Raw genomic sequence first — 22,450 nt, forward strand, 5'->3', positions numbered from 1 at the left:
ATAATGTGATGATGCCTGTAACTGCTCGATACTCCACAAATACTCTGTCTCCTGTTGTCACTATTGCTTGCTGATGCTCATCACCACTGATCCAATATCCCCCTCCAAAAGTACTGCAGTATCTGTGATGCCAGGTTGTCATGAATCTTGATACCTCAAGCTGAAAGGAAAAGACATCTGCCAAGGAAGACTTACGTGTGACAAACAGCAAACTCTGCAGGCTGCTTCTTGCTGCCTCTACAGCCAAAGGCTATTCTACATTCTCCAAATCATCCCTTCCTAGCTGACTGACTGGCTGATGGACAGCTTGTCTTCTGCTGAAGGTCAAATAATATATTGCTGTCATAGCCAGATGACAGAATGTAACATGAACCCTGCTCCCACACAGCTTTGTCCTCACTCTCTTCTGTGTCCTGTTTTGCAGCACTTTGTTTTAATTCCTTTCTCTGCTTCTTCCTCTAACCTTTGTGTCACGGATTAGTCATGGAAGGTGAAGGAGAAGCGGAGGAGGAAAGCAAGGAGGAGGTGTGTTACTATCTGGAAGGCTGCTGCAAAGGATGAGTCTTTCAGCATGACCTGGGACTGGTCAGGATCGTGCATTGCCCATGACTCAGAGCTAAGAGTGAGTCAGCCTGATCCCACCTCGCTCACTGCAAGGAATCACCTTCCTGGACCACATGAGTAGCCAATTTAACCAGATCTTGTCTTTACTGTCTCAAAGGATTCTGGAGCCTGGGGTTAGGATTCCAAATCAGATTCAGTTGTGGTCTTCCCAGTTTTCTCTTCCCAATATCTGAAGAGGAATCCACAGGAAGGTAGGGGGGGACTATTTAGAAGGACCTGTAGTGATAGGATGAGGGGAAATGGTTTGAAATTGGAGCAGGGCAGATTTAGGTTGGACATTAGGAGGAAGTTCTACACAATGAGAGTGGTGGAACACTGAAACAGGTTGCCCAGGGATGTGGTTGAGGCCCCATCCCTGAGAGACATTTAAGGTCAAACTTGATGGGGCTCTAAGCAACCTGATATAGTTGGGGATGTCTATGATCACTACAGGGAGGTTGGACTAGATGACATCTAGAGGTCCCTTCCAGTCCAGTGCATTCTCTGGTTCTATAAAAAGGCACTCAGAAGAGCTGCTTCTCCCTGCCATGACCCCTTCCAAGCTTTTTCTTTGTTTGCCACTTGAGATCCTTCACAGGAAGAACAGAGAGCGTCCATAAGAAAGACTTACTTGAAATAGAAGAAGATTGCCAAGGAGATCAAGAGCGATGTGATAGACATGGCATGGCCAATGATTGCCATGTAATAAAGGATGAACGCCATCTGCAAGTGAACAGAGAGAAAAGATAAATGTCAGCAGCTTGCAGGCATACAGATTGTTTTTTTTTTCCTCATAGAAGAAGGATCTACAAAGTCAACCTCCCATTTTGTATTTTTCATTCAAATCCAATACACCTTTAATATCAACAACCATTAAATAGCAGGACTCATGGCCTCAACTCATGAGCGTTTCTGACATGAATTCATCTCCTATTTCAATTACATTATCCACAGGTACATGGAAACAGGATACAAATGAATTATAGCATCACTGAATGGGTTGGGTTAGAAGGGACCTTCAAGACTGTCTAGTTTCAACGCCCATGCAATGGGCAGGGACACCTCCCACTAGCCCAGCTTGCTCAACACCCCATACAACCTGCCTTTGAACACTTCTAGGCTTGGAGCCTCCATAACTGCTCTTTGGCAACCTGTTCCAGTGCCTCACCACCCTCAGGGGCAAGAATTGCTTCCCATGTCTAATGTAAATCCAGCTTCTCTCAGTTTGAAGCCATTACTCCTCATCGTCCCACTCCATGCCTTTGTCAAAAGTCCTTCTCCAGCTGTTCTGGAGGCCCCCTTCAGCAGAAATGTAGCTCTAAGGTCTGCTTACAGTCATCTTTTCTCCAGGCTGAACAACTCCAACTCTCTCAGCCTGTCTCCACAGCAGAGATGCTTCAGCCCTTGGATCATCTTGGACCTCCTCTAACAGGTCAATGTCCTTCTTGTGTTGAGGGCTCCAAAAGTGGATGCAATATCCAGGTGGGGCCTCACCAGAGTTTGGATTAAAGGTCAGAACCTAACTTGGCATTTCTGTAGACAGTTTCTTTCTGTATTTTCCACTCTTTTTTGTTTCAGTAGAAGCTCAAGGTACATAGGATTTTCCTCTGTATTCTTTGCTTGAACCATGTTCAGAATTGTTCTTCTGCAAGGCGTGGATAATAAGGAACAGAAGTACATTTTTTGCCTCCTGACATGGGCCAACATCTGGAAACATTATATTTTTATGGTGCTTCCATTTAATGTGAAGTCAGATCTGCTACTCTTACTCTCTCTTGTCACATAGGTGAGCCCCATTTTCCCATGCTCCATCAACTTTTAGAATTCACCCCCCTCCTAGTCCAGTAGAATTTTCCATGGCCTTTTGGGCTGGATCATTTCTAAAGTACAACCACATACTGGTTTTTTTGGCTGCATAAAAAAAGAACCTCCAACGCAAAGCCCAAATCAAATAACTCTTTTTTGGACTCTTTTCTTTCCACAGTTCCAAACAGTCACAAATTATTCTGTCACAAACCTGTAACCAGATTTTCCTGGAGCTCCACATGCATTTGAGAAATATTTATTTTCATGAGCTTCTCTAACTTGATTTTGGTTTTTTTAAGCTTTTCTGAGATTTCTCTTTGTTTCTTTTGGTGCTTTTATATTTAGCTCTCCTCTTTCAACCTAGCAACTTGATTTTGGAAATATTGATGCAAATGCTTAACTCACTTTTATAAACACTCTCGGTGACTTTGACCACATTTAACAATGTGGTCAGGCTTGTAGAATTTGCTTGGTACCTTCAGGTATGTTTCTTTTCAAAGGCAGTGAGCACAGGGTGATAGTCTTTGGGTTGGTGGTACCTTCAGACATGTTTCTTTCCAAAGGGAGTGAGCACAGGGTGATGTTCTTTGGGTTGGTGGTACCTTCAGACATGTTTCTTTTCAAAGCACAGGGTGATACACTTTTCCTTAAGAAAAATAACTTGACCACGTTCATATTTCTATCCCTGCAGGGAAGACATCAACAACCTGGAAGATCCTTATTACAGAAAGCTAAATGGAATTTCTAAAGGATCGTTTTATAACTCTTGGGCAATCAGGGAAAATCATAGGAATTAAAAAATGCATTTGAAAAATAGTGCAAAGCTTGTCACATGAATTGCTACTGAATTATTCACCTTGCAGCAAACCTATACTTAGGCTTGAGCACCCATCAAATAATTTTAATAAGCTGAAATCCTAAGAACAATGCTATTAAATTCTTGTGCAACAAATAAAGCTGAAAGATAAGGATTATTCTGACTTCCTTTTTTTGTGTCTTACTGCCAGCCCAGCCCAAAACCATTCCCAACCAATCACTGCCTTTTTTAAACTGGTAGCATACCTTCAGCTTTTCAGAGGTGAAAGAGTTGCACAGGGTATAGTTGGACCAAGTTCGGTTGCTCTCAGGGTGGCGGAACCAGTTCCCAGTCTCATCACAGTATTTTGAGGCCCTTTCTGATGAGAAATTGCAGTAATAATTTATTGTAGCATAGGCACATTACACACTGAAAAATCAATTAAAAAGAATCACAGAATCATAGACTCGTTTCAGTTGGAAAAAGGCCTCTAAGATCATCTAGTCCAACCATCAACCTAACACCACCATGGCCGTTACACCATGTCCCAAAGTGCCATTAATTTCTATATCTGGAATTAAAAATTCTGTGTAACACAATCCAGATTCCTTAGATTAAGACACAGCTCTATTTATGGAAAACAGTCCTTTCAAGTCTGACTTTTAGAATAGTTTCATTAAATAATCTAAAATAGGCTAAAAGCTTTAAAAATAAGGTTTAAAACTCAAGTCTCTCTTGACTTCCCTTTGCCTATTCTAGCTTTGTAATTTTATTGGCTTTATATCCTGATTATCAGCATTTCCAGTCATAGAATCACAGAACCATTCAGGTTGGAAAGGACCTTTGAGGTCCAACCATTAACCCTCCTCTACGAAGCCCACCACAGTCAATACACTCTCACAGAGCCCATGCCCATTTGAACACACCCATCTTCAACATTTGTGTTTAACAGTTGTATTTCTTTTCCTTAACTCTGGTGATTAATGATTTGGTTAATTTGGAACGTTCATATTCCCTCCACAGAGCCTGAGAAAAGCAATCAATCACCTTGGTAAGAGAGGGTTTGTATAGCCTGAGCTACCTTTCTCTGACTAAATATATACTTTATATAGTGCCACTGCAATCCTCCAGAGCACAGCACAGTTCCAAAATTCCTGGGAGCTTCAAATCACTGTTTTGAGAGACTTATTGAAAATCAATCTTTGCATCAACAGCACCAAGAAGAACAGTACATGTTATCCCAGCCTTCCATCACTGCAACTTGCAGATCATCTCAGCCGACCCGTGCAGCAATGTTCTTCTTGTACTCTTTGCCAGGTATTATCTAAAGATGGAAAACGTCTTCAGTCACAGATAAAAGATTAATGGTTATACTACCACAGAATACAGTGTACAAATATTGTACCTGCTATTCCATGCACTCTGCAAAGTAGGCAGGTTTGGTTCATGTGCTGGAGAGAATGCTGTGGGTATCATCTACCATCTATCTACCACCCATCATTTATCTACCATCTGTGTCTCTCTGCTTTACTACCTAGCAGCTGAGTACCCTGGTCAAGTTTAATGTGGTCTCTGTAGGTTAGGGACAAACCCTCTCACCTCATCCTTCTCAATAAAGCCAGACAAACACAACTGATTTTGTTCTGGAAGCAGCCACAGACCAGATTTCTTGCTGTGATGTTGTCAGAAGATGGGACTTGGGGAGAAGGGTCTCAAACACAGAATCACAGAATGGTAGGAGCTGGAAAAGACCTCTAGGGAGTCCAAATGCCCTGCCAGAGCAGGATCACTTAGGGCAGACTTCACAGGAACACATCCAGATGGGTCTTTCAAGTCTCCAGTGGAGACTCCACAACCTCTCTGGGCAGCCTGTTCCAGGGCTCTGTCACCTTCACAGTAAAGAAGTTTCTCCTCATGTTGAGGTGGAAGCTCCTCTCTTCCAGCTTGTTCCTATCATGGGACATCACTGAAAAGAGCCTGTCTCTGTCCTGTGTTCCAGTTTGTGTCCATCTCCTCTCATCCCATCACTGGCCACCACTGAAAAGAGCCAGGCCCCCTCCTCTTGACACCCACCCTTCAGGTATTTATAAACATTAGTAAGACTGCCCTCTCAGCCTTCTCTTCTCCAGGCTAAACAGCCCCAGGTCTCTCAGCTTCTCCTCCGCAGAGAGACGCTCCAGTCCCCTCAGCATCTTCATGGCCTCCCCTGGACTCTCTCCAATATTTTCCTGTCTCTCTTAAACCAGGAATCCCAGAACTGGACACAGTACTCCAGATGCTGCTTCACTGGTGCAAACTAGAGTTGGAGGAGAACCTCCTTTGACCTGCTGGTCATGCCCTTCTTCATGCACCTTGGGATATCATTTGCCATCTTGTGCACAAAGGCAAATTTCTCTTTCATGGTCACCTTACTGCCCACCAGGACTTCTCCATGGAGCTGCTTTCCAGCAGGTCAACCCCTAACCTGTACTGATGTAAGGGGTCATTCTTGCCCAGGTGTAGGACTCTAAACTCGTTCTTGTTGAACTTCACTGGGTTCCTCTTGCCCTACTCTCCAGTCTGCCCAGACCTCACTGACTGGCAGCACAGCCTCCTGTTTTCCATTTATTTCTGAGTTATAAACTGCTGTGTTGCAGTCTGTGCTCAGCACACACCACATACTGGGTTCCTCACTTTTGGGAGGAACTGTTTGGTATAGTTGTGTAGCACTTGGTTTTGAAGGTGAGGGACCAGCTGATGCAGCAACATCTGACTGACTTCTAGAAGAAAATGTTTGAAAAATGAAAAATTCATTTTTCAAACATTCCCCTACTATAATACCATGGACACCCTAGAAAACATTTCCAGTGTCCTAAGAAGAGAAGAATTATCACCATCATCAGAGTGCCTAAGTCAGCAGAAATGGGATCAGTAGAATAAAGTCATTTGGTCACCATGGGGATAAGGACTGATTTTTAAAACACAGCTGTCAAGCCTGCTAAGAAGCAGGATAGAAGTATACAAAAGGGGAGGAAGAAAAGAAGCAGCTGGACAAAGAGGTCAGTTTATTCATTGCTGTTGAAATGGTATCGCTTCAAGACAGGAAAATAGGACCTGCAGAAGAGTCCAGGAGAGGTCATGAAGATGCTGAGGGTAATGGAGCATCTCTCTGATGAGGGGAGGCTGAGAGCCCTGAGGCTGTTTAGCCTGGAGAAGAGCAGCCTGAGAGGGGGTCTGATCAATGCTCAAGCAAAAGCTAAAGGGTGTGGGGCAAGAGGATGGAGCTGAGGTCTTTTCAGTGGTGCCCAGTGACAGGACAAGAGGCAACAGGCACAAGATGGAAACCAGGAGGCTTCACTTAAAAACACTGAGGAAAAAATTCTTTCCTATGAGGGTGCTGGAGCCCTGGAGCAGGCTGCCCAGAGAGGTTGTGGAATCTCCTCTGGAGAGATTCTAAACGCATGCAGGCATGTTCCTGTGCAACCTGACCTAGATGACCCTGCTTTAGCAGGGGGGTTGGACTAGATGACCTTCAGAGGACCCTTCCAACCCCCATCATTCTCTGATTCTGTGACATACAGAGCTGACTTTTTTAAGCAGTCACGAAATCTGTGTGGAAGCAAGAGAAGGGCTGTGCCAGGCCCAGTCCTCCCAAAGCCTGGCCCTCCCCATGCTGTTCTTTGAGGCCTTTTCCATCTGAAACAATTCTATGCTTCTATTCTGTGACTGACGTAACTTTATTCCAGGACTCAAAACTATACATGACCTCAAGTAAAAGTAACTTAGCCATCAGTGAGCTGGTACACAGTGGTTCTGCAGATCTCAGTGCAAGCCCAAAGCAGCACAACATGACATCCTCACCTGAGAAGTCCATTGAGATAACTGCATGCCTAAAATATCTGCTCGTTTAACATTGCAGAAGGAAACTGGACAGGCTCTGAATTTTTCATGGTGTTAAGCATCCCCTTTCAGATGACTTTTCTGTTTCCCAGCAGTAAATCTGCCTGTATCATGTTTAGCAGGCAGAAGTTACTGAAGAAAATAACAACTTGTGACAAAATCTGACAGGACAGCCGAACCTGTGCTTTCAGCCCCCTGTAAGTGGCAGCCACTTCCATTAGCAGCTGTAAGGCTTCTGAAGTCACCCTCACCATTTCTGTCTCCCTCCTACTTTGTCTTAATACAGACTAAAGATAATTTCCTGGTATGACAATCAGCCACCTGTGTAAAGCAGAGGCTGGTGACCTGCTTGTTTGATGCTACAGCTAGGGAACTCAACAGCTACTCTAGGGAAGTGGCTCTGGCTCAACCAGGTGATGCTGATCTGCTGCTGAGTCAGGGAAAATGGACATGGGTCTCTTCTCCCTCCTAATAAGTGGTAGAATGAGAGAAAATGACCTCAAGGAGCACCAGGGCAGGTGTAGGTTGGACATTAGAAGAAAATTGACTGGAAGGTTCTCAAACACTGGAACAGGCTCACCAGGAAGGTGGCTGAATGCCCATCATTGGAGGTGTTTCAAAGAGGAGGAGATACAGTGCTGAGGGTCATGGTTTAGCACCAGCCTTGGCAGTTAGAGAATGGTTTGACTCAGTCATCTTAAAGGTAATTTCCAACCAAATAATTCTATGGTTCTATGGCAGTCTGGGTCCATGATGAATTCAGCACACTGTGGCATCAAGAATCACCTATAAGCAACATGACCTCAGCATGAGGCACACAACTCCATGTGACAGGATGAGAAGGAATGAATTGAAGCTTGAGGAGGGCAGAGTTAGACTAGAGATTACGAAGAATTTCTTGACAGTGAGGATGGTGAGACACTGGAACAGGTTGCCCAGGGAGGTTGTGGATGCTTCCTCCGTGGAGGTGTTCAAGGCCAGGCTGGATGAGGCCTTGAGCAAGCTGGGCTAGTGGGAGGTGTCCCTGCCCATGGGAGGGGGGTTGGAGCTGGATGATCTTCAAGGTTCCTTCTAACCCAAATCACTTTATGAATCTATGAACTGTATTTTTCTTCAAACAATATTCTCCATGGAGTTACACTTGTGTCTAATATTTCCTTGGGTCTATTTAGCAGTATTTCTCTCCTTGATTTCTCCTTCTATTTGTCCTCTAAAACATTCTTGATTTACTTCTCCTAGTCTGCATGGATGCTGGCATTTGCATGAGGACTTCAATGAACAGCTGAAACTTGGAGACTGAAAGAGCATTATTCTGCTCCTCTTCCATAAAATGACATTTTTCCATTAACAAAATGAACAAAGAACATGCTGATGCATATTTCATGCACGTAAGTATTTTATCTTCCTTACAAAAACTGAGAATGAGGTGGTAAAAATGTTTTGATATGATAATTAAGTAGTTTATATTTTCATGAAGTTGGTTCCATAAACCCGTGGGTTGCATTTACAGATATAGAAATACGTAGAATATATTTGATAAAGGAAAACAGATAAAATAGGCAACCCAAAAGGTTGATTTATTTTAATTTCAGCCAAACTGTCTGAGATTTCACAATGCTGCAAAAATGCCACTGGAAACATGCTTCCATCCCATGTCATTCATAGTCTGAAGACTTTCACAGAACCATACAACTGTTTTGGTTGGAAAAGACCTCTGAGATCATGAAGTCCTAACAGTACTATGACCATCTTTCTACAAGAGAGAAGATCACAGGATCACAGGATGTTAGGGGTTGGAAGGGACCTCTGGAGAGCTTTGAGTCCAACCCCCATGCCAGAGCAGGATCACATAATCTAGCACAGGTCACACAGGAACACATCCACATCTTGAAAGTCTCTAGAGAAGGAGACTCCACAACCTCTCTGGGGAGCCAGTTCCAGTGCTCTGTGACCCTTACAGTAAAGAAGTTCTTCCTCACATTGAGGTGGAACTTCCTGTGCTGTAGTTTACATCCGTTGCCCCTTGTCCTATCCCGGGGTGCAAGTGAGCAGAGTCTGTCCCTTCCTTCCTGACACCCAGCCCTCAGATATTTATAGACATTTATTAGATCCCCTCTCAGTCTTCTCTTCTCCAGACTGAACAGCCCCAGGTCTCTCAGCTTTTCCTCATAAGGCAGTGCTGCAGTCCCTTAATCATCCTTATAGCCCTCCTTTAGATTCTATCAAGTAGACCCCTGACCCTCTTGAACTGGGGAGCCCAGAACTGGATGCAATATTCCAGGTATATGATGATAAGATGGTATATGATGATAAGATGACAAAAAGAAACACAATACCAGTAGGATCAAAGTCTGGGAAATAATCTGGACAGTTCTGAGCAGTGGTTCTTCCAGCAGGGGTGTCATCCCAGCACAACCAGCCATCCCATGTTCGGTTGCAGAACAGACCTGGAGATTTAAGAGGAATGCAGTAGTTAAGTCAACACAGAATCCCTCCTGACCCTGCTCTGCTGAAGCCTCTCAAGGAATATTGCTGTCTACAGACAATCATCTTTTCTTTTTGCAGTATAAACCCTTTCAGTGGCATTCAGGTGCTCCAAGGTAGGTACTTTTGCTGACCTGATGTTAGTGGTGGTGGTAAGAGGTATTAGAGAGGTGGAGGTTGGTCTGTTCAACCAAGTAACAAGTGATTGAACAAGGGGAAATGGCACCAAAGGAAGTTTAGGTTAGATATTAGGAAGAATTTCTTTATTTAAAGGGTTAAGAAGCTGCCCAGAGCAGTGGTGGAGTCCCCCTCCTTGGAGGTATTTAGGAGTCATGTAGATGTAGTGCTTAGAGATGTGGTTTAGTCCAGGATTTGTCAGTGTTAGGCTAATGATTGACTCAGTGATCTTGAAGAGGTTTTCCAGTCTAGGCAGTTCTGTGATTCTGTGTTCATTTTACTGGAAAGTAATGTTCCAAAGCCTGTTCAGCTTTGAATGGAGGGTCTGATCCTACAAATGCCTCATTTTGATCATCCTCCCATCCTTAGCCATACCCATGTGCACTAGTGGCACCCAAATACACTATAGACACCCCATTTTCGTTTCACCTTCTGCTGGACAGCAGGTCTGAAAATCAAATCCTTGAAATGTAGAGCCAGGAAGGGCTTGCAGGGATATCCCAGCTCAAAGCAGCATCTGCAGAAACAGTTCCCTGTAAGGTTGCTGCATTGCTCAACACCAGAAGTTGGTAACTAACTGCAGATCCAGTGAAGCAGGTGAAAGATCAATTTGTAACAGGTGAGCTTTGCCTGCTGATGCTGCCTGGGCAGACATGCTGTGACCCTGTCTTCATCATGCCCCTTTTGGGAAGGTAGTACTGCTGAGGCTGTGCTCCCTGCAAGGACTGTTCCCAGCCCCAGAAATGATGGTCCCAGCAGGAGGGCAGAACACGGCTCACTCCTGATTCCCATTACAGAGTTGTGACATGCTATGGTCCACAGAAACTGCCATAGAGCAGCTTGCTGGAACACCTTGTCCTGTGGATTTAGTCAAATAATATATTAAAAAAACCTCTCTACTTCTTAGTTATTTTCTATTTTAAAATCAGTATTTACCTTCATAACCATCAGGTTAAAGGGAAAAGCAGTGAGAAGATGTGGTGCTGAGGGACATGGTTTAGCACCAGACTTGGTAGAGTTAGAGAATGCTTGGACTCAATGATCTTAAAGGTCTTCTCCAACCACAATGATTCTGTGACTCTTAAGATACACGTTGCCTTTTTTTGCTTTGGTCCCAAGGGACTTTCACAATGGCTGCTATGACCATACAGGTTGGTTTTGAAAGTATCATATGGAAAGAACCTAATGATCACTGAAAGTTACTAAAATATGGGCAGCTAATTGCTTCTGGTGCTTTTGAAATTATCCACAGATAAGCTTTATCCAAAAGCAAGAAAGCTGCAAAAATCCATCTGAATTGTTCCAGTTTGCACCAAGAATTTTGTAAAGTCAAAAAAATTTGAGGATTAAAAACTGAAAGCATAGAATGTTCCAAATTAATTTTTTCCAGACTGCATGTCTAATAAAAAAGATATTTTTATGAACCCTTTTCCTTCATTAGCTAAGATTTTATGCACATTTATTTTTTCCCCAGCCAAGTTAAATGTAGCTAATGCTAATTATCCACATAATTAACCAGCCATCATATCAGCAGCTTGTTCTCTTTCTTTCAGGCATTCTCATGTTCTTCTGTAGTTTGGAGATGCATCTGAAATACTTTTAGGAATCATTTTGTAATATCATAGAATCAAAGAGCAGAATCATTAAGGTTGGAAAAGACCTCCAAGATCATCAAGTCCAATTGTCAACACAACACCACCATGGCCACTAAACCACGTCCTGAAGTGCCCTGTCCACACATTTCTTGAACACCTCCAGGGGTGGTGATTCCACCATCTCCCTGGGCAGTTTGTTTCAATACAGGAGTCAGAGAAAGATGGCAGAGCAATGCAAACAGAATGACATTTATATTTAAGAGATCACTGTCCACAACCAGGTCTTTGTGTGAGCTTGCTGGAAGGACCTGGAGAATGACAATCCCTAAGCAAGCACAGGAGATATTCAAATAGCAAAGCACTGAGGCAGAAACATCAATGACCAATGCACTGCCTGTGTGGGGAGGAAGGGCTGGGACTGGGTGGCCTTCAAAGGTCCCTTCCAACCCAGTGCATCCTATGATTCTATGATGCCCTGGGATCATTCCAGGCTCTTTTTCTTTCTTAGCACTTAGGATGCCAAGTCAGTGTCAATTTGACAATTGCTTACAGGGAGGAGGATGCACTCCAAGGAAGAACTGTGAGTTATGTAAACTGAAGAAAACAAGACAAAGTGCAAGGTCCTGCAACTGGGTTGGGCCAATCCCAGGCACAAATCCAGGCTGGGTGCAGAGTGGGTTGAGAGCAGCTCTGAAAAAAGACTTGGAGGTGTTGGTTGCTGAGCATCTCCACATGAGCCAGCAGTGCCCTGATGCAGCCCAGAAGGCAGCTGTGTGCTGGGCTGCATCCAGAGGAGTGTGGGCAGCAGGGCAAGAGAGGGGATTCTGCCCCTTGGCTCTGCTCTGCTGAGACCCCACCTCCAATCCTGCCTCCACTTCTGGTGTCCCCAGCAGAAGAAGGACACAGAGCTGTTGGAGTGAGTCCAGAGGAGGCCACAAAGATCCAAGGGCTGGAGAACCTCTGCTGTGAGGACAGGCTGAGGGAGCTGGGGTGGTTCAGCCTGGAGAAGAGAAGGCTCCAGGTGGACCTTACAGTCCAATACCTGAAGGGATCCTACAGGAAGGCTGCAGAGGGACTTTTCCTGTGGGTGTCTAGAGACAGGACAAGGGGGAATGGTTTGAAGCTGAGGCAGAGCAGGGTTAGGCTGGATCTGAGGAAGAAGTTCTTCAGTAGGAGGGTGTTGAGACTCTGGAATAGGTTGCCCAGGGAGGCTGTGGATGCCTCCTTCCTTGGGGTGTTCAAGGCCAGGTTGGATGAGGCCTTGAGCAGCTGAGTCTAGTTGGAGAGGTTTCCCTGACCAGAGGGGCAGAAGCTGGAGTAGATGATCTCTTAGGTCCCTTCCAACCTGAGTCATTCTATGATCTGATTCCATGACAAAACATTTATAGCCATATACTCATGTATGGCAATACACAGGTATTTTTTTAGAGCTTTTTTACCTTTTTTCTTATATGGAGGAGCTCTGTTCATCCTCTCATAGCATTTGAACTGCGAATCTATGATCTTCTGCCGTATGACTGAATTCTCGGTTACTAGAGGCTCTAAGGTAGTATCAGTGTAATTTACAGTAGAAGATAGACTTGGAACCATTCTCTGTACAGAAAGGAAAAGCTGTTAGTAGAAGTAAATAAACCAGGGGTATAAAATGACAAAGTGAGGGTCAGAAATCACCATTATCCATGCTTCAAAAGCCTTTTATTTGCACCTGTGTTTAGCATTCTGGTAGAACTTCCACTGCTTGCCAAGGAAATGCTGATGTTTCACTAGTTTGACTCACTATAAATGCAAGATTTTAACCAAACCCTCTTTTTCTTGGCAAAACAGAGGACCATTAAATACTTGATAAAGTCTTCAAAAGCTTTTAATTTTGCTTAGTGATCTGCAAAAAAATCTAGTGTCTGCCCAAAGTTCCACCTGTGTATTTCAGCTCACTTGTGCTGATTTCTTTCCACGTTGTCCAGGCAAAACATTTGCCACAGTGCCACAGCCTCCAAACTGATTATTTTATCTTTTATGTCACCTGCTTTGAGCTCCTCCAACTGCTAAGGTCATAGAGACACAGGGTAGAGAGTTTAAACCTCACTGTCTGGCCCTTGCTCCTAGTTAAGCACATAAGCAAAGAGTCTGAACAAGGTCCTCTTTGAAAATCAAGTGGCATCTTCTGACTTCTCTCACTTTGAGCTGCCTGCAGGGCAAAGGGAAGGATTTTTGCCTCTGGAAGAAAAAAAATATCTCAGGTAGAGAGGTCAGTTAAGCTTTTGTTTTGGATTGTTTTGCTTTTTCCCATTCATTCATCCCCCTGTAGCAAAGCCCAGGTCTGTGAGCCAGGGTGGCAATGAGAGTTAATTCTCTTCTGCCTTAATCCTGTATCAGGACACTTCTCTGCATGGTGGTGATAGGAGAAGATTAGTTCCTCAGCTTCCCCACGTCAATATGCAGTGTTGCTGTGGCACTTTCCCTGTATGACCCTCTCTTTTTCCCTGTGCTACACCATGCTGAAACCTTACATCACAAGAGTCATTTACAGGCTGCTTCCAAACTTAGGACTCTCACAAACACACAAGCAGCAAATACTAGCACACGGACCTTCAATCAAGCATTTGTAGCTGTTCAAACTGAAAACGCAACAGGTTTGGAAGTTACATTCTGCTTCTTTTTTTTTTTTTTGGCACATCAAAAGCAGTTGTAGCTCATTAATACATTATTTATTCCCATTTGCATGACTAAAACACCTTGGTAAATTCCACAGTAAAACCAGAGTATGTTTGACTTGGCTGAAAAAACCCAACCCAAAAAATTACCTTCTCCTGATAACTCTGTGTTAAACCATCTCAGTTTAATCTTTTTTATACTCTTATAGCCAAAGAAATTGTTTGTTCTCAATCTCTTTTGATCCAAACATTATAATTTTCAACTGTATACAGCTACCACCTGAAGGCTGGAGGACAGTGAAGGCGTTTTATCTTGTTGCAGTCAAATAGGTAATTGAAATAAATTGGGAGGAATTAAGAAGGAAGATATCTTCTGGCAGAAATAACTTTATACAAGTAATTAATTTAGCTAAATTAATTAATTACATTTAATGTAAAGATGTGGTTTAATTAATTATTTAATTTTTATATATGTATAGGCATACACCTAAAGATATACTTGGACAGTGAAGTCATCTGGAATGTTTCATCTGGCCAGCCAAGTGAGTAACTAAGCACCTAGACAGCCAGAACTGGAATACTACCATGTGTAGTTCTCCTGGACTTGGAGCCTGAAGCCTGACTTCCCCAAAGTCAGCCCAGTGGGCTGATGATTCCTGGGGCTCAGTCAGACAGATGCCTCATCCCTGGAAATGTTTAAGAGCAGGATGGATTAGGCTTTGAGCAAGCTGGCCTAGTAGAAGGTGTCCCTACCCATGGCAGGGGGTTGGAACTAGATGATCCTTCAGGTCCCTTCCAACTCAAGCCATTCTATGATGATGACTCTATGATGGCAACAAGAGGGGGAAGGCTTAGCATGCATTGCGGTAATGGGAGACACTGGGAATGTCCCAGGAGGCTCTGTACGTCTGTGTGTGTATTCTCATGGAATCATGCATTAGGAATCACCTCTGCTACTATGATATAATGATTGTATCCAGATATTTTAGGAATTAGGTTATAAACCACATATTTTCACCATGAAAAAGCCAAGATGACATAATTTCCACCTGGTTACTACCTCTGGTATTGAGCAAAGTTCAAATGTTCAGAGCCCATCACTGCACGTTAAAAACCCTTCCCATCTGTCCGTCCATCCATCCACCCACCCATCCATCCATCCACCCATCCATCCGTTACTTCAGATGGAAACAGAAACAGTATGGGTACAATAAAGGAATGCCTCACTCATTTATAAATATTCTTTATTACAGAGAAATAAATCATCCACAGCTTAATCACCAGGGTGTGTTCACAGCCTGAAAAAGGACTGGCATGATTTCCTCAGAAGCAAAGTGTTTAAGTGATGTCTCATGCAGCAGTTTAGCAGCCGTACATATGATGTCACTCCTAAAAGTCCAAGTAAATGACGTCATACATACGACCACCAAGCCACCACCTGACAAATGACTGTGATAAGAAAATTAATTATCTTTGCAAAGAGAAAACAAACCTCAAACAACAAACAAAACAAACCAACAGGCTGCTAGGAAAGCTGAAGTTCATTTTATACCTAGAATTAACAGAAGAATCCAGAGGAAGCAACTTTGCTTCATTATTAAACTGCATGAAAATGAACAAGTCATGCCCTGCACTCTGCCAGACAAACACCAGCTATCAACTCTGCCCATTTCTGCAAGAGAGAATCCAGATAAACAAGCATAAAATAATTTCTTTTTATTGGGTTTTCTACAAAATATTGGACATGATGAACCAACATCCCCAAGTATTTTTCTTCCACCATCAAGAAGCTTGAAGTATAGTCATCCATGAGAAAAAGAAGGCATTTGGACCTTTCTTTCCTTTTCATTTTTTCCTCCTTCCACTGCATACAGTAATTCTGCAACATTTATTGTTGAGCTCAGTCAAAATGTATTCAATTTCTGGATGCTCTAACTGCTTGTTATTGATTTCATTCAGCACAATATTCATTCAGCACAATCCTCTTAAAAGTGCTGTGTGTACTTACCACTTTGTGGGTCACTAAACTCCTGTCCTTTACTACATCACGTTTCTGAGTGAGACCTCAGCATGATTTAGTCTGGCTGCAGAGATCCTCTTATAATACTTCACCTACATTGGAACTACTTTGCACAGCTTTTTGTGTTAGAACAGAGAGAAAAATCACTGTGATGTCTTAGGATGCTCCGTGTGCATAATAATCAAGAAGCAACAATAACTTCTTACCCACCGTAAGTGTTTTAGGAAGCAATGGATAATTTATTTGGAGAAATACCTCCCCAGGACATGTTTTACTTAACCACAGAATGTTCAAATCTTCCTATGCTCAACTGCTGTTGAAGCAAGATGGAAATTATCTCACAGTGAGATCACTTCAGAACACGCTTTAGTGGCCATGGTGGTGCAGGGCTGATGGTTGGACTTGATCTCAGAGGTCTTTTCCAGCCTTAATGATTCTATGATCCCATATGACTTAGATGGTAGGCTTTGGCAGTTTTTGAAACAAGCATGAGATTATCAGCCACAGCAGATGAAGACAAGGCATGTGTGATGGAAAGCAGTGTGTGAATCTCACACTTTAACACTCCTGCAGGATTTGCTCACAGGATGAAGCTTTACTCCCAGAGCAGCCTGAAGCAAACTGCAGGCTTCAAGGAAAGCTGCAGAACACCTCATGGATTTTTGCCTGCAGCTCTGATTATCATCTTGCAAGAGGCCTCTTTAGCAAATCCACTGCATAGCAACACTCTTATTCTTTAAAAAGCAAAGAGAGAGACAGAAAGTCCTGACCACCCCTGAAACTGAGTGAACAGATCAGAATGCAGCATTCCTCCCCTGAGTCTCAAGTTCTCACACTAATTCTCACCACCTTCAATCAGCAGCAGCTTGTCTCCCCGAGATTTCCTTAGGTGAGAACTTGCAAGCCCATTTCCTTACATCTTGAAGCAAGCCACACCTACAAAGGGAAATGTGTACTTCAGAACAACAGCTTTCAAAGGCATCATCTCAGGTGATAAGACCCAGGGTGATCTCATCACCCAAGGCTTGGGAAGCCCCGGGGCTCCCAGTGGTGCCAGATAGCAGCCAAGGCTCTTGACAAAGCACAACAAAGGAGGCTGGGACAGATCTTCAGCAGCTTTTTTGGCTCACTGAAGGTGGGGAGCTGCTCTGGACCAGATGCTGGAAGAGATGCTATCTAAGCAGGAAAAGGCTTGTGCTTACAGACACAGGTTTGGAGACTCACACTGAAAGCTGCTGAGCTGGGAGGGTGGCAGGAGCCCAAGGGGCCCCACAGCCACCCCACCCCACCAGTTCATATTCTGCTCCCAGCTGGAAGGATCAAATGATGGGAAGTGTCCAATGGATGCTCAAATGGTGGATCACAGTGGAAAACATTTTACTAATTGGCTTCTGGAGACTTAAACCTACCACTGCTGTGCTGCAGAACAGCCCAGTTTGTGCAGATAATGAGAATTCAATTTAGGCTTTCACAGAACTATTCCTCCATGTTTTGTGAATGGAGCTGACACCAGGTAGCACATTCTTTACAGCTTAGTGGCTGAGGCTTGGTAACAATTTGACAGATCAGGACTCAATGAACTTGTACAATTTGGGGTTTTTTCACTCAAAATGAATTCATTTTAAAATGCAGTCTTGATCTAATGGACCTAATTGAGTAACAGTGTCGTCCTCAGCTGGAGCATCCCTTTTGCCTTCAGTGTGCACTTCATGGTTGACGCAGGACAACAAAATTGGAAGCGTGAGAAATGCTGCTCCATCTATCCTCATTTACAGGATAAGATCAAACTCCCCTTGTAGGCACTAGATGAGAGTTGCTACCCGACAAAATCATGCAGAGAACTCTTTTTTCTCAATGTCCTGCAAAATTGATTGTTCACACAGGAAAGAGACTCAAGCTTGTTTCTTCCTCCTCCTCCTCTGTAGCTTGTTGCCCCTGGACACAGTGTGCTGATGCTCCATCTTTCTTGGGGAGAGAAATGTGCACTTAGGAGATTAATTAATTGCTCCAGCACCCAGGGCCTCATGTATTGGAGGAAACAAATCTCAGTCACATTCTGTTGCTGAACAACTAGAGAGTACCAGGAGTAAAGTGAACTAAGAAATGATGAAGAGCTAAAATTTTCTAATGGAATTCACTTTTAATAACAGAGGACTATCTGGTGATGCATCCACAAGCAAGGGAAGCCATCAAAGAGAAAGACAGTAAGGCATTCATTTTATTTCTAAATGAGGTTTTGGTGCAACTGGTGCTTTGTTTTTTGTTTGGTGAAGGTGAGTTATTATGGAGCTGTCACAAAAGAGGTGTTTTCTATCAGAAGGCATCAGTCACAGTCTCAAGCTGCACCAGGGAAGGTTCAGGCTGGATCTTAGGGAGAAATTCTTCACAGAAAAAGTGATTGGGCTGCCCAGGGAGGTGGTGGAGTCGCCGTCCCTGGAAGGAATGACTCTGAGGAAGTGACTCCATGATCTTAAAGGTCTTTTCCAACCAAAATCATAGAATCATAGAATTGACTTGGTTGGAAAAGCCTTCTAAGATCATTGAGTCCAGTCATCAACCTAAGACCACCATGGCCATTAAACTATGTCCTGAAGTGCCATGTCCGCAAACTCTAAGTCTTCTGCAAAGCACTGACACTCCATACAGGGCAGAGAGTGCTCCAGCACTGAGAGTGTGTTAGGGAATCACAGCTACCCCAAGAAAAGAGATGTCAGGCAAAACCCATGCCCTTCTCAGTAGTGGTGACCGCCACTACTGGCACCTGCAGTGGGACAAATGGCACAAGCAGAGAGCCTGAAGCCCAGAGGAGAAAGCAAGGACCTCAATAGGTTGTGTCATTTTGCAACAGCTTGCAGTCACCAGCTGGGAGTGGAAGAGAGAGATGAGAAGATGACAACAAACCATCAAAGACATCAAAGGAGAAAGATCTGGAGGCTGGTTTGTGGGGTGGGTGGATTACAGGAATGGAACATCAGCCCTGTGTCACAAATCACATTAATTACTCTACTGTCTCCAATCTCAGACACTGGCTGACACAAAGTCCTAGGGGCTCATGGCTCTGGGAATCAAGGAATGATTAGAAGAACCAACAGAGGGGCATCAGTCCTTTTGGAAGAGAAAGAAAGACACTCTTTCCTTGTTCCAATTCACAAATAAAATGAACAAAAATGGAAGTTTTCCACCAGCTACAGGTGGGAAAACTCTTGGAAAAATGACTGATACCAGGTGCCATCAAGAAACCTGAGCCTGTTCATTGTCTACTTCCATGACCATGGCTTAACCCTTACCAGAAGACAAATTAATCTCAGAAGGGTCTAAGTAGGTCCCAGTACAGCCACTGCAGTAGGGAAGGAAGGGATCCAGAGACTGAAACAGTGACAGTGTGAAGCAATTTGTGCTTAAGCACTGAGGGCAGAAGTTGGAGAGCACTCTGGTGCAAAAGATACCAAGAAGGAAGGGGGTGCAGATCTTACTGCAGAATTTGCTAAAGAAATCCTGCTCCTGGAATCCTGCAGGAATGATCAGAGCTGACACACATGATATCAGGAGTGGAAGAGTTCAAAGGTTTGTAGACAGCAGGGCAAAGATCAGCCAAGTCCTTCTAGGCTGACCTGCAAATCCATGCTGTAGGCCAGAGCAGTGAATGCTCAGAAATGCTGATGACATTTTTAGTTATCAGAACATTTACAGTCCTGTCACTTGACTGGAGAATTAAAATCAGCTGGAACTGCTCCTTCAGTCAGTTTGTTGCAGGAATAGTTGCTGCTCTTTGCCAAGGGTCCTGTCAGCCTCTGCAGATCATCTGGGACTCACACCCAGAAGAAAGCTGGTCTCTGTCAGGCTGACTTGTTAGAGAGATGTCTGACCATGGGCAATTGCCCAGCCAGTGCATTGTTATGTGCATCCCTTGCAGGGCTCTGTAGAGTGTCACAAAAGGTCACAAATACCAGAACACTCTAAAATACCTCAAGGCAGAAGACTTCTGCCAAGCACAGGGATGATGCCTCAAAACATTAACTGCTCTGGACAATTTGTTTTGAGACCAAGTTAGCAAAAATGCATTAACTCTGCTCCTTCTGCTCTCCAGCTCTTTGGCTGAGGGTGTTCTTTGCTCTTCTTCTCTGTTCTCCATGATCTCACTTCCTTCTGTCAAGCACTCTCTTGAGCTTCTTTATTTTCCTTCCCTCCTTTTTATCCATACAAATTTAAGTGGTAAACAGCACTGTGGGAAAGTTATGCTAAGCTGAGAGAAAAGGAAGTGTGGCCAGCAGATGGAGAGAGGTGATTCTGCCCCTCTACTGTGGTCTGGTGAGACCTCACCTGGAGCACTGTGTGCAGCTCTGAGGTCCCCAACACAAGAAGGACATGGACTTGATGGAGCAGCTCCAGAGGAGGGCCACAAAAATGATCAGAGGGCTGGAGCACGTCTCCTATGAAGACAGGCTGGGAGAGTTGGCGTTCAGATTGGAGAAGAGAAGGCTCCAAGGAGATGGTAGAGCATCCTTCCAGTACCTGAAAGGGGCCTCCAGGAAATCTGGAGAGGGACTGTTTACAAAGGCCTGGAATGACAGGACAAGGGACATGGTTTGAAACTAGAGCACGGTAGATTTAGACTGAACATTAGGAAGATGTTCTTTACTAGGAGGGTGGTGGAACACTGGAACAGATTGCCCAGGGAGGTGGTGGAGCCCCCATCCCTGGAGATACTCAAGATCCAGCTTGATGGGGCTCTGAGAAACCTGATCTAGTTGGGGATGTCCGTGCTGACAGAGGAGTTGGACTAGATGACCTTTAAAGGCCCTTCCAACCCTTCTATGATTCTATGACCCAACAAGCAAACCAAGGAGAGCAGTCTCTCTCCCAAAGTGTCTTCTAGCCCTGTTTCTGTAACTGTTTCTATAACTATGTACAAGTCCATAGAGCCAGAAAGGATAGGAATTGATGGGGAGATAGGCTCAAATGCTCCATGTTCAGGTGTTGCAAGATGAGAAGCAGAGAGGCATGATGAACTAACCAACAAAACAGAAGAAGGATAAGAGCTAATGCTTTCTTCATGTACAAAGAATAAATGGTTTGGGAGGAAGGTGGAATCCAGCATGCAAGTAAGTTACTCACACCAGGGCAGAGAGGGGCCTGTTCCCAACAGCATTAGTTGGACATATTCTGACCCTATTGTCACTGAGGCTCTGGGCTATATTCTCCTTCAGACTACCTGTGATGTCTATGATTTTATTACAATTGCTAATAACTGGAGTTTTCACAAGTAGAGATTCAACTCTGATGAGAGGTATTCAGTCAGGCAGAATTTACTACATATTTAGAACAGCAGTTACTCAGACACTCTGCAAACATTGAATAACTCTAATATTGATATTAAACAGTTCAGAATAGAATTTGAAATAATTAAGCTTTATACTGTTTTCTCTTTCAGTTGCTTTCTTAAGAGCTATGAACAGTGCAAATCCACAATTACTTCAAAAACATAAGATGAAGGAAGTTTTCAAACACACAATTTCCACATCACTGATATGTTGTGGCCTGTACAACACAGGAAGGATCAATCACATGCACCAACTTCTTCAGACTTGCAGTTCTGTCCCACAAAGAAACAATGGTTTCAAGTTCAAACTTTTAGGAGTTCTCTTATTTAGAAGTTGATTAACCTCACTTTGGAGATTTATCAATTAGAGAACTTATTTCTTCACCTGTTCAGTGTAACAAATATCAGGCACTCCTCATTTTCCTGACCATCAGCAGAGGTTAAATTTGGCAGGGGTCATGAGCAACTCAGTTTTCTCATACTTACTATTAGAAGGATGACCAGTAGGAAGCAACCATGGGTGGTTTTTTTCATTGTGGATTCCTCCTGGAGTCACACGTTGGAGCTGACCCTTCTGGGAATTAAAACCAAAAGCAGTATTAGACTTGATCTGCTGAGATGAATTCCTTGTCTTTATGTATGAACATCTTTTGAGACTCACTACAAGAAAGATATTGAGGCGCAAGGCAGCACAGAGGATTTGGATCCTCTGCCAGATACTTACAGGAGAGCTGCAGTGGTGCCACTGAGATTACATAAAAACCGAAGTGATGGAGAAGGGAGTTCAGAAAATTTACCTTTAATAACAAGCAGCCACATTACTGTCTGAGCCTTGTCAGAACCATTCTAGTGTGCCAGAGGTAATGAGACAGGCAAATGACACAGAAATAAGATGTAATTACACTCACAGCTATGTATTTGTATTTGATCAGCAATGGCAGACAGCTCCACTGAAGCAAAAATTGGACAGCCAGATCAGAGGAAAATGCCTGCAATTGTCTGCATCTTCCCCAGACTATTCACTGCACTGTCTGTTGGGTTCAGAACTGCCAACAAGATTCAGGAAAAAATAAAGAATGGGCCTTGCTCAGCTGTGCTGTGAGCAGGCACACGATCATG

At 43.7% G+C, this 22,450-nt stretch overlaps 1 protein-coding gene across 1 annotated transcript in view; it reads right to left on the minus strand.

Annotated features, from left to right (window-relative positions):
- CALCR (calcitonin receptor) overlaps nucleotides 1-21,865 on the minus strand; it is a 43,986-nt gene extending 22,121 nt beyond the window's left edge. Inside the window, exons 1-5 of the mRNA XM_054385029.1 lie at nucleotides 21,818-21,865; nucleotides 12,780-12,933; nucleotides 9,421-9,531; nucleotides 3,472-3,584; nucleotides 1,235-1,326 (exon numbers count right to left, since the gene is read on the minus strand). Coding sequence (XP_054241004.1) covers nucleotides 1,235-1,326; nucleotides 3,472-3,584; nucleotides 9,421-9,531; nucleotides 12,780-12,933; nucleotides 21,818-21,865 — 518 coding nt within the window. The remainder of the gene's footprint in view (nucleotides 1-1,234; nucleotides 1,327-3,471; nucleotides 3,585-9,420; nucleotides 9,532-12,779; nucleotides 12,934-21,817) is intronic.
- Between the last annotated feature and the right edge of the window lie 585 nt (nucleotides 21,866-22,450).

The sequence above is a fragment of the Indicator indicator genome, chromosome 11, assembly GCF_027791375.1.
Source record: "Indicator indicator isolate 239-I01 chromosome 11, UM_Iind_1.1, whole genome shotgun sequence".
Taxonomy (NCBI): Eukaryota; Metazoa; Chordata; class Aves; order Piciformes; family Indicatoridae; genus Indicator; species Indicator indicator.